Source organism: Diplotaxodon limnothrissa, linkage group LG16 (genome assembly GCF_057381915.1).
Source record: "Diplotaxodon limnothrissa isolate DT_005_m linkage group LG16, D_limnothrissa_male_GT1.1, whole genome shotgun sequence".
NCBI lineage: Eukaryota > Metazoa > Chordata > Actinopteri > Cichliformes > Cichlidae > Diplotaxodon > Diplotaxodon limnothrissa.
The window spans coordinates 1,807,808-1,819,485 of record NC_140611.1 but is presented as its reverse complement, the minus strand read 5'-3'; the positions used below and the strand labels follow the sequence as shown (position 1 = coordinate 1,819,485).

At 39.4% G+C, this 11,678-nt stretch overlaps 2 protein-coding genes across 2 annotated transcripts; both read left to right on the top strand.

Moving 5' to 3' along the window:
- The first annotated feature begins 3,727 nt into the window (after nt 1-3,727).
- On the top strand, nt 3,728-4,843 carry LOC146615553 (trace amine-associated receptor 13c-like). The gene is made up of 2 exons (XM_085375277.1): nt 3,728-3,897; nt 4,015-4,843. Exons 1-2 carry the CDS (start codon nt 3,728-3,730, stop codon nt 4,841-4,843), a joined length of 999 nt encoding a protein of 332 aa, XP_085231403.1.
- A 3,119-nt stretch (nt 4,844-7,962) lies between these two features.
- LOC146615552 (uncharacterized) lies at nt 7,963-10,625 on the top strand. The gene is made up of 6 exons (XM_085375276.1): nt 7,963-8,047; nt 8,347-8,493; nt 9,444-9,610; nt 9,854-9,990; nt 10,112-10,205; nt 10,470-10,625. Exons 1-6 carry the CDS (start codon nt 7,963-7,965, stop codon nt 10,623-10,625), a joined length of 786 nt encoding a protein of 261 aa, XP_085231402.1.
- The last annotated feature ends 1,053 nt before the right edge of the window (nt 10,626-11,678 follow it).

Genomic DNA, 11,678 nt, shown 5'->3' with positions numbered 1-11,678 from the left:
CGCGTGTTCAAGTTAGAGCTGGATGCCAGTGCTTAGGGTGCAGGTGCTGTACTTTTGCAGTACACCTACTGAGTACAACCCATGTTCCAATGTCCAGCCATCTGTTTGTGACCTCAAGCTGAAGTGCACTTGGGTTCTGCAGCAGGACAATGATCCAAAAAACACCATCTCTTAATGCCTTGAGAAAACAAACTGAAGACTTTGGAGTGGCACTAATAAAACCAAGGAGCTGGTGGTAGACTTCCGCAGGCACAAGCATCCTCCACTGCAAACACTGAACATCCAAGGTGGCTGTGGACAGCTACAGATACCTTGGTGTTTATCTAAACAATAAACTGGACTGGACTCATAACTCAGACGCCCTCTACAGCAAAGGGCAGAGCAGGCTGTGCCTGCTGCAGAGACTCAGGTCTTTTGGAGTGAAGGGCTCACTCCTGAAGACCTTCTGTAGTGTTTTCAACGAGGATGTTGGTGACACCGAGTTAAACCACAAATGAAGACCCTGGAGTTTAGTTGCAGCTTGTTTAATTGTCTCCATGAACATGTGGTGAAAACTGAAATGACAGAAAATAAACTCCATCTCAAGAGGCAGAAGCACGTTTACATCAATAAAGTGCATTACTCTCACTAAAACATTCATGTTAGCAAAATATACATTAATATCCAAAGCTATCTATATGAACTGTCATATAAAGTAACTTACGGCGTTCCAGCCTGATAATTCGGAGTAGATGGCATTTGATTACATCTCCATACTGCCTTTAGCATGAGGAGCCTGTTTCTCAGCAAAACTGAGTGCTTGACCAAAACCGGAAGTGCTTGACCGGAACCGAAAGTGCCCCGCCAGAACAGGAAATACATTTTAGCGATATTTTCCTTTTAAACAAAACGTATGTAAAGCATGAATTATTCATTTTAACAACACATATTAATTTTTTAATGGCAAATCTTTTTAGAATTATTTATTTAAAACTTATGAACCTATTTATTCAGAGAAATGCCTTAAGGGCAACACACCTTCTATAACTCTGTGGTGGCCTCAGCCATGTTTTATGGTGTAGTCTGCTGGGGCAGCAACATCTCTGCCAGGGACAGGAAGAGACTGAACAGGCTGATCCACAGGGCCAGCTCTGTTCTAGGATGCCCTCTGGACCCATTGGAGGTAGTGAGTGACAGGAGAATGGCGTCATCCCTGTTGGACGACATCTCCCACCCCATGCAGGAGACTCTGACAGCACTGAGCAACTCCTTCAGTGGCAGGCTGCGGCACCCACGGTGTGGGACGGAGAGATTTCACAGGTTTCCCCCATGGTGTCAGACTCCACAACAAAGACTTTTGCAGCTGATCAAACACACACAAACCCACACATGTGCAATAAGACTAAGTGCAATAGTCTTTTTATGACAAAGTTGTATTTTAACTCAGTTGTATATAGGATTTGTATTGTATTTTTATCCTATTGTATATATTATTTGATTTGATTTGATTCTATTGCATACAGTATTTTATTTTATTCTATTCTATTCTGCAAAGTTGTGTACAGTATCTTTCTTTATATTCTTATTGTATTCCAGTGTTCTCTAATTTTTGCTATATAACTTTGCACTGTCCATTTTCTGCTGTGACAAAACAAAATTCCCACGTGTGGGACTAATAAAGGTTATCTTATCTTATCTTATTTTACCTTATCGTATCTTCTCTTCTCAAACAGATCCACAGAGGATGCCATCGCCCACGTCCTACACACCACTCTCAGCCACGTGGACAAGAAACAGGGTAACTATGTGCGAATGCTGTTTGTTGATTACAGTTCAGCGTTTAACACAATAGTGCCCTGCAGACTGTTCACAAAGCTCAGGGATCTGGGACTTAACAGCCGTCTGTGTGCATGGGTGTTGGACTTCCTCACTGGCAGAACTCAGGTGGTGAGGGTGGGCAGGTGCTTCTCCAACAGCATCACCATCAACACAGGAGCACCTCAGGGATGTGTCCTCTCGCCACTGCTCTACTCCCTCTACACTTCAGACTGTGTGGCCACCCATGGCTCCAGCACCATTGTGAAGTTTGCTGACGACACAGTGGTGTTGGGTGCCATCTCCAACAACGATGAGGCGGCCTACATGGATGAAGTGAAGAATCTGGCATCGTGGTGCCAGGACAACCACCTCCAGCTGAACGTCAGCAAGACCAAGGAGCTGGTGGTGGACTTCAGAAGGGGTCAGCACAGAGACTACAAGCCCATTATCATCAATGGAGCTCCAGTGGAGAGGGTGCAGTCCTTCAAATATCTTGGTGTCCACATCTCCTCAGACCTGACATGGGCTGCCCACATTCTGGTCCAGACCAAAAAGGCTAGGCAGCGCCTGTATCACCTACGACAACTGAGGAAGTTCAGGGTCTCTCCAAAGATCCTCAGGATTTTCAATGCAGGCGCTGTGGAGAGCATCCTCACACAGAACATGACATCGTGGTTTGGGAACAGCTGTGTGAAGGACCAAAAAGCTCTCCATAGAGTGATCCGTACAGCAGAGCGCTGCTGCAGGATTGCTCTCCCCCCGCTTCAGGACACCTACACCAGGAGATGCCGGACTAGAGCAGCGCAGATACTGAAGGACCCGTCCCATCCTGGCAACAAACTGTTCCAACTTCTGCAATCTGGTAGAAGGTTCCGCATCTTCCGGGCAAGGACAGAGAGACTCAAGAGGAGCTTCTATCCCCAAGCCATCCGAGCCCTAAACACACACACCCGCCCTCTCACATCATCTATAATTGACTGAGACAGGACTCTCTTCCAGACACTCTAAACCCAGACACAATGTACATTTCAAATTCCTTTAAATTTAAATATGTTTATATTGTCTATCCTGTAAAATAGTCAGATGTCTATTCATATTAATGTACAGAATTCACCTGCTTGCTGCTACTACTGCACATTCACCCAGTGTATATACTATATGTATATATATATATATATATATATACATATTTTTGCACATGTCGAGGAGCGTGTCAGGCTACATTTCACTGTGTGTTATACTTGTATAACTATGCATGTGACAAATAAAGAACCTTGAACCTTGAACCTCTTAAAACCCTCCAATGTGGCTGAATTACAACAATTCTGCAAAGATGGGTGGGCCAAAATTCCTCCAACACGCTTGATTGGAATTTGATTTTTTGCCCCCTAATAATAAAGCCCTTCATTATGAAACTTCATTTTGTTTTCTTGTGTAATCTTTGTCTTATATTTTAATTTGTTTGATGATCTGAAACATTTGGGTGTGACAAATATACCAAAAAAAAAAATGAATTCAGGAAGGAGGCAAACAATTTTTTAACACCTTTGTCCATTACAGATACTAAAATTGGTCTGTGAACCCTTATGGAGCAAATGTACATAGGGCTCAATATGAGATGAGATGAGATAGCCTTTATTTGTCAGTTGCAGATCTTTTTCCCACAACCAAGATGACAGACCTTGCCGACCGTACATACAATACACAAACATCACACTGGGGAGACAGGTCAGGCCAGGTAGCGAGGAAAAAAAACATGGAAATGTGTAACACAGAAGGATAATACAGGAATGCACAGATATCAACACACCATAGCACAATAAACACAGACAGCAACATGGGAAATATGTGGAAGGAGGGACCTTTTTTAATGAAGAGAACATGGGAGGAGTAAAAGAACAAGATAAACCTAATCAGCTCACCTCCTGTGATGATGATGGAGGGAGTTGAATTCTGCTTTCCACATCTGCTCAACTCCTCTTGCAGAAAGGCTCTGCATCCTGTCTCAGTTTCCACGCTCATTTACATGATAATATCTTCTATCTCTGTGCTCACTGCAACTCTTAACCTGCTGGTCATCATCTCCATCTCCCACTTCAAGTAGCCACATATTTTGTAAAGTTAAAAGATTAATAGCTTATTTTAAGGAAAAACTTAAAAAAAAAAAATAACAACTATGAATTTATGCTGCAAGTAACAAGTTCTTTTTTTCTCTAGGCAGCTCCATAATCCCACCAACTTCCTCCTCCTCTCTCTGGCTGTCTCCGATTTCTTTGTGGGTCTCTATTTGCTCTTTTACATAATGTTTATAGACGGCTGCTGGTATTTTGGTGACTTCATGTGTATTCTGTATTATGTTATTGGCACAATTAACACCTCTTCCTCAATAGGAACCATGGTACTGATATCAGTTGACCGTTATGTGGCCATTTGTGATCCTCTGCATTATCCCACCAAAGTCACTGCAAAAAGAGTTCAGATCTGTGTTTCACTGTGTTGGAGCTTTTCTGCCCTTGCTGGTAGTTTCCTCTTAAAGGACAACTTGAAACAGCAAAGCAGGTTTAATTCTTGTGTGGGAGAGTGTGTTGTCCATATTAACTTTATTGAATATGTTGCAGATCTTGCTTTGAACTTCCTACTTCCTATTACTGTCATTATAGTTCTGTATTTGAGAATATTTGTAGTGGTTGTGTCTCAGGTTCGGGCCATGCGGACTCATACTGCAGGTGTCACATACCAGTGTTCAAGGAAGGGAAATCCAAAGAAATCAGAGATGAAAGCAGCCAGGACTCTTGGTATTGTTGTAATTGCATTCTTGTCATGCGCCTTACCATTTTATTGTGTCACACTCACAGGCCAGAATGCCTTCCTCAACGGATCATCTTCTGCATTTGTTTTATGTCTTTTCTATTTTAATTCGTGCCTCAACCCTATCGTCTATGCCTTATTCTACCCCTGGTTTAGAAAATCTATTAAGCTTATTGTTACATTTCAAATACTGAAGTCTGGCTCCAGGAATGCCAACATAGTCAAAGTGACAGAATAGTGACTAAAACGAGGTCTCTACTGTTTTAGCAGCAGTTTACGAGTAAGTCAGCCCAAACAAGCAGTGTTATATTTTCAGATTGCAACATTGCTCACATATCCGTGTCGTAACTAAACCAAGAAACAAAATAAAGTAAAAATGTGTTTGCCCATAAATGCCTCTTTACTATTGCCCTCATCACTACCCTGAAATCAACCCCTTGTGCTTTGAATCAGGGAACAGTAGATAATGTGTTCAAACAGAAATTCTTAATTATTACAGCCTTCACTGTTTCCTTGAATTCACTTTACATTACTTTTTTAAATTCTTTTTTTCTGTAAAACCAAACCAAAGAAATACTGAACAAATTTCATTCATTGAGTTTAATGTTCATAACTGTGTGAGTTAGGCCTAACTTTCTGCAGATCCAAAGCAATAGGCATCATTTTGAATCACTGTAGTATTGTAGTACTTGTAGTGAAAATTAGCAGTCAGGTAATATATAAAGTAAGGCTCTTTCAAATGTTTTTAATATTATAAAAACATCTATGATGTATGAACAGAGGAAACAGAAGTTCAAAGTGGGTTATTTCTGAATTTGTGACACCATCACAAGACCAAAATACAAAGAATAACCAAAACAAAAGAGGTCTGGATTAGGCAGTCTGGAAATATCCTTTAGGCTGCTGGGTGGGGGATTCCCATCACCCACTAAGCATATTTCATACACTATCTGTGTTTCTATACACTACCTTGTCAGGTGATGTGAGGTAGAGAGAAGCAGAAGTCTTGTCATCACAATTGCAAGTGAGTAAACTTTCAGTTGTGAAGTTGTGAAACCATCTAGCTTTATGGTCAGAGTGCTAAAACAAAGCTTTTCCTATTTTCAAATAATTAAGAATTAAAGTATTATTCCATAGCCAAGGTAAATGAAAATATAAGTTTGAACAATATGTTAAAAATTAGTTTCAGTAGTAAAAATGTTTTCTGTGCTTATACATGATCCAGTTTCAACTTCGGTAGATTAGTGGGTGACTGCAGAAATGCGAGAAGATAAGAACTCAGCTACAAAACCATCATTATACGTGACTAGGGATGGGTATTGATAAGATTTTCAAGATTCTGATTCCATTTTCGATTCTGTTTAACGATTCCATTCTTTATCGATTCTTTTTAAGAAAGGAGAACACTAAGGTCGATTAGCTTAGAACTTTTGAAGGCAAACCATTTCTCACTCACTATCGATAACTCCACAGTTTTCCCTTCTCCTCAGGTAAAGAGCCTTGGTGTCATCCTAGACAGTTCACTTTCCTATAAATCACACATCAATAACCTCACCCGTTCTGCCTACTTCCATCTACGTAACATTAACAGATTGCTTCCTTCTCTTTCCACCCAGTCTACGTCCATTCTTGTACATAGTCTTGTTACCTCCCGTATTGACTACTGCAATTCTCTTCTGCATGGTCTCCCCCAAAAATCCCTCCATAAGCTTCAACTGGTTCAGAACTCTGCTGCTCGCATTATCACCAGAACCCCCTCCTACACAGCAAAATCCGAAGTGTTGATGTGAGTTAAAATTACTGGTGTTAAAAATTTCGAGTTGAAAAGTGTTGGTTTGAGAGTTACAGTAACACTAACGGTGCTGAAAAAGCTCTGTAGCCGGAGTTATTTCAAAGAGTCAATACTATAACACTCATTTGGAGTTGATTTCCACATCCGGGTTTTTCGCGCTCATGGGCATGAGGAGTCCGCCAGAGGTTTGCTGTCAAGATCGAGGAGGTTGTTCAGGTAAGAACTATACAACAAGACCTATGTTATTTTATCATTATTAAATATTGTAACTAACTAGCCTATAACATTATTTATCAGAAGCATGCAATATTTTCCTAATGTGGAGTGTATTCATCTGCGGTAAGAGATGGGATTCGTTAGCTTAGGTAGCTAAACTATCCTCTATAACAAGTTAATATTGCAGCGAAAATAAATGCGTGCTCAATATAATTCTCAATTCTAGTTAGTTCTAATGTCATAAGAGAAATGCTTTCCAGTGTTCAATGCTTATTAAATGAAACGAGGGAGGAGTTAGCTATCCTCTGGATATGTTAAATGTAATGTTAAAATTTGAATTTGTGGTAGCCTAGCTGGCAGCTAAGACAAATGCGTTTAGCCCACTGCTTTTAAGGGAAGCGAACATTCGCCTCAGAAATATCCTATTTAAAAGTGAACTAAACAATCACATGGAGACGTTCAAGTCAAGTTTTGGAAAGCGTCAAGATAGGCTAATTACACGTGCTACCAGCGAGTTTAGCAGTAGCCTAGCCTACAAATCTTTGAAGTGGCAGGGGGTTATGGAATTCTGTTAGATGTTAGTGACCAAGCAAGGCGCGCTGCGTTTGTGCATGGATTGCTTGCTAACGGTTAGGATATATCATACATGTTGTAGTAGGCCTAATCTAAGGGAACATTTTCCCCTTTTCTACAGTTTTAGTGAAATAGGCTACCATCCAGTGTTTAAGACAAAGCGGTATAACGACTGAGGGTCGTTGACGTCGCCTCCACTGATAATCCTAGCATGTCGTGTCACAAAACAACCACCACAAAGTAGCAACTAGCCAGACGGCTGTGCATGTGTCAGAAACTCCCGATATAAATGTAAGACTTGCACTCATTAATTTACAGTATAAGGGATATTTGTTGTCATAAGTGAAAGCGTGATGAAGGCAGGTGTGCGTTCAACAGGAAATTTTATGTGGATTATCATCCTGACATGGTTTAAACAGAGATGCTTTTCCCCAAGTAGGCTACAGCGATTTACTCGCAACATAGCAGAACTAAGTATCTAGCCTGCGTGCAGACGAGAAGATCGCCGTTGTCGTCTTATAAACATGTGGATGGGTGGATAATTCATTGGATGCTATTTCTGTGTACCCAAGTTCAGCTATTTTAGTGCGCAGGGGGAAGCCAAATTATGTTCCTGAGGTTGAAGTGGTCTGTCACCCCTTCACAGATCATCACACAATGTATAGCCTAATATTTTCTTAAAGTTGTCCGGATTTGTTGCCACTTAAGCTATGGTTTAAATATATGGTAAAAAATATTCTGTGCCCCCTTCTCTCCACCAGGTGCTGTTGTAAGACATGTTGCTGAAAGTGAAATACCTCAATGTAAATAAGTACATTAAATTGCACGCAGGATTCACTTATCTAGAATTCATCAGTGAAGGTAAGATAACCTGGCAGAACAAAATTTGTTGCACATGTATCAGTTCATCATGTTTGCATCTCATCTATTTAAAAAACGAATTAAATGTTAACACATTTTATTTTAATGTGTGACATTAAAAACAGTACAGAGCAGTAGGCCTAGGCCTATATTGTTGATGCAGACTTGTCTAATTTAACCATTTTAAAGACAGGTAAAACAGCTGTTAATAAATATTAGCTAAATAAAAAAGTCAAAATTAGTTTTTAAAAAAGTTTTTCAGGCGTTTTAGGTGACATTATGCTTATCTTTTTGTAAAGCCAAAACCAAGTTTGGATTTCCAGATGCTGCTGACCTTGATATTTTCGATGAAACTGACACAGCTGTCGAAGAAGACATTTTTCTGGAGTTACTGGAGGCCCAACCAGACCTATGCCTGACAATACGTGAAAAGATTTCAGATGAAGGTAAATGTTATCATAACTTAAATTTTCATAGTATAGCCCACTCAATGTAGAGCCAAGTTCTTTTGCTCTTGATGCAGATGACATTGACCTGTCTTCATGCAATATACATGACAGTGGACAGGGCTGGGTCATATTTGTATAGAATGTTGTCTGAACATGAACATTGAAATTGTGTTATTAACCCTCCTGCCATCCTTTAAAAAACTCACACCCATCACCCTAGGGACCATTCTCAGCCACGCCATAAAAAGACCATATATCCATATCTTATTCCACTTTAAATTAGCCAACCTTGTAAAACTACTTCTCCCTGAAATATTCATGTAAAGTTTTAATTATATTTTCGTTGTTTTAACCCTTCAAATCCCAGTGTTATTACATGAGCGCCCTGTGTTATAAGCCCCAAAAACCAAAAAACGAAACTAAATATTTCCACAAAAAACCAGTTGAAGTAATATGTGATTGTCATTATAAGTAGGCCTTTAGATGGACCAAAGATTGGCACCAACATACATTTTGACCTGCCATTATTTTTTTGCATTTTTTTTGCAATTTAAAAATTAAAACTTCAAGGCCCTGAGTCTTCATTGACATCCAAGAAAAGAAGAAAAAATAAAATCATATGATGATAATTTGGGGTTGAAAAATAGCATTTATAATGGAAGTCAATGGGCAGAAAATGGTCCCCAGGGTGATGGGTGTGGGGATTTCTGCTGCTCAGCCATTTTAGGCTGATTTAAGGAATTCACACTGGAATATTAACATTGACAGGTAAAAACTATCCTGTGGCAAGTTTGGTTATATTCCACTGAACACAGTGGAAATGGCAGCCATTTAACACATAGCAGTGGCACAAAAAGGTCCCAAGAAGGCAGGAAGGTTAATGGCATTGTGGAGTAGCCTAAAGAAAGTTAACCAAATCATCTCTCCCAAAGATTTTTGTCCTTTAGGTCATTCCACACCATCCTCCTCGGATACATTATCTTCCCTCACGGACACTATATCACTTTCATCAAGTGACAGTGACCTCAGGGAAAAGGGCATTCCTGCAGGCCGCAGTAGATCCAGCAAAGACAGTTCTGCACCAAATGTTTCTGTGTCAGAGGCTGCAAAAGAGGTAATTGAGAACAGAAAATGTCTTTTGTATTTTTGAGTTGACACCATTTATACTGTAGATTGTTATACAAATTGAAATTCAAAACATGGTGGTTCCCAACTTGCCCTGTATGAAAAAATGTTAGTAGAAGTTAGTGCTTCTTGCTAGATATGTCTTTCACAGGTTTGTTGACATTCCTCTAAACTTTCACCTTTACTGACAAACAAGTTTTTATTGTTATTATTTTCCCTTTTATATGAGCAGATGGTTAAAAATGCCTTGACTAGGAAACCTGGTGGAGAGGAAATTCTTGAAGAATACAATGCCGAAAATTCACTGAGCCACCGCACCCGGCGGCAGCTTGTTAACATATTGGCAAGTGATATGACTGAGAGACATGGGTAAGAGTAATAGTACCTAATAAAAAAGTAAAGATGGGCCATATGGAATATTCTTGTAATGTATACTGCAGTAAAGACACATACTTCTGATTTAACATTGTCAATTGTATTTCCTCTATAGCAGAATTCCCTCCCGTAAGCAAAAGGAGAAATATGCCCTTGGAATAATTACACTCTTTCCCTCATTGAAGGATCCATTTTCTCCAAACGGCTATGTAAGTCATGCAGTGATTGTAAAACAGCACATTATTTAGTTTTCATCATGGAATAATTACATCAGCTAAATGATTTAAAAGAAAAATCTTAATTCCTCTTTCGTAATAACTATTGTCATAAAACTGTATTGAAATTGTGGATGTTGTTCAACATGTATTGCACCTGTTACATGATAATAGTTCTTGGGTTTCTTTTTGCTGAATCTGCAAAGTCTGTAAGATCGCATTTGATGTTTATTTTTCATCTATGTTTAAATGTGACAGGAGCATTTCTACGACGGAGTGAAAGGCACTGGATATGTAGCGTGGCGCCTCAAAACCATGTCCAGTTTTTATCCAGTTTTTATCCAAGCACCAAATTTAAGTTGGCTTGTTCACAAGATGGTTGCAGCCGTCAGTTCACTACATATTCTGGTTTAAAAAAACATTTAAATAGTGTTCATGATGAAGATTGTTGTCAAAGTGGTGATGCAGAACCCTCAGAGTCATTTCAAGCTGATTTTGACAGATTACAAGATACAGACATAGCAGTTGCAGGAACAAGTGTTACTCAGAGCCTAGAGGTTGGGTGTTCTGAAAACAATGGGTCAGGTCAAAGAATTAAAAAAAATTCTGAAGCAATTTGCACTAAAATTATTGGTAAACTCAATGGTAGTGATTTGGCAAATAGTTTTGTGTCATCACTTGTTTGTGATTTGGAAGATTTTGCAGATGGACTGCACTGTGAGTTTAAACATAAAGTACTGAACGTTGTGCCAACAGAAAATCCTGTTAGATCTCCAGTGGAAAAATGTCTTGAGACTTTTGACAATCCAGTTGAGAAGTTCGACACTGAAGCTAAAAGAAAGTCATATTTCCGTGAAAAATGGGGAATTGTGGATCCAGTGGAAAAGACTTTAGGAATACGCTATGATACAAGGTTAAATAAAAAATCAGGCACTTATGACCAGGTACCAGTAAAAGACACTTTTGTGTACATTCCAATTTTGGAAACAATCAAATTTATATGTCGCAATTCTTATATTTGCGAGCTGCTTGCTAAACTATGTGTATCAAAAGAAGACAGATATGAAGACTTTTGTGATGGGAGTTACTATAAGTCTCATCCATTGTTTTCAAAACCACAGACTTCTTTGCAAATTCAGCTTTATTATGATGACTTTGAGACTGCTAATCCACTTGGTTCCAAACGTGGTGTTCACAAAGTTGGTGCAATCTATTTTGTCCTCAGAAATCTGCCTCCAAAGTTAAATTCTGCATTGATGAACATTCATTTGGTTGCATTGTTTCATGCAGAAGATGTGAAAAAATACGGCTTTGATCCTATTTTACAGCCTCTGATTGATGACATAAAGTTTTTGGAGAGCCATGGCATTGATTTACCCTTCTCATCTGAAAAGGTCCATGGCACTATATGTCAGATAACTGGGGACAACTTGGGGATGCACTCAATTTTGGGTTTTGTTGAGTCTT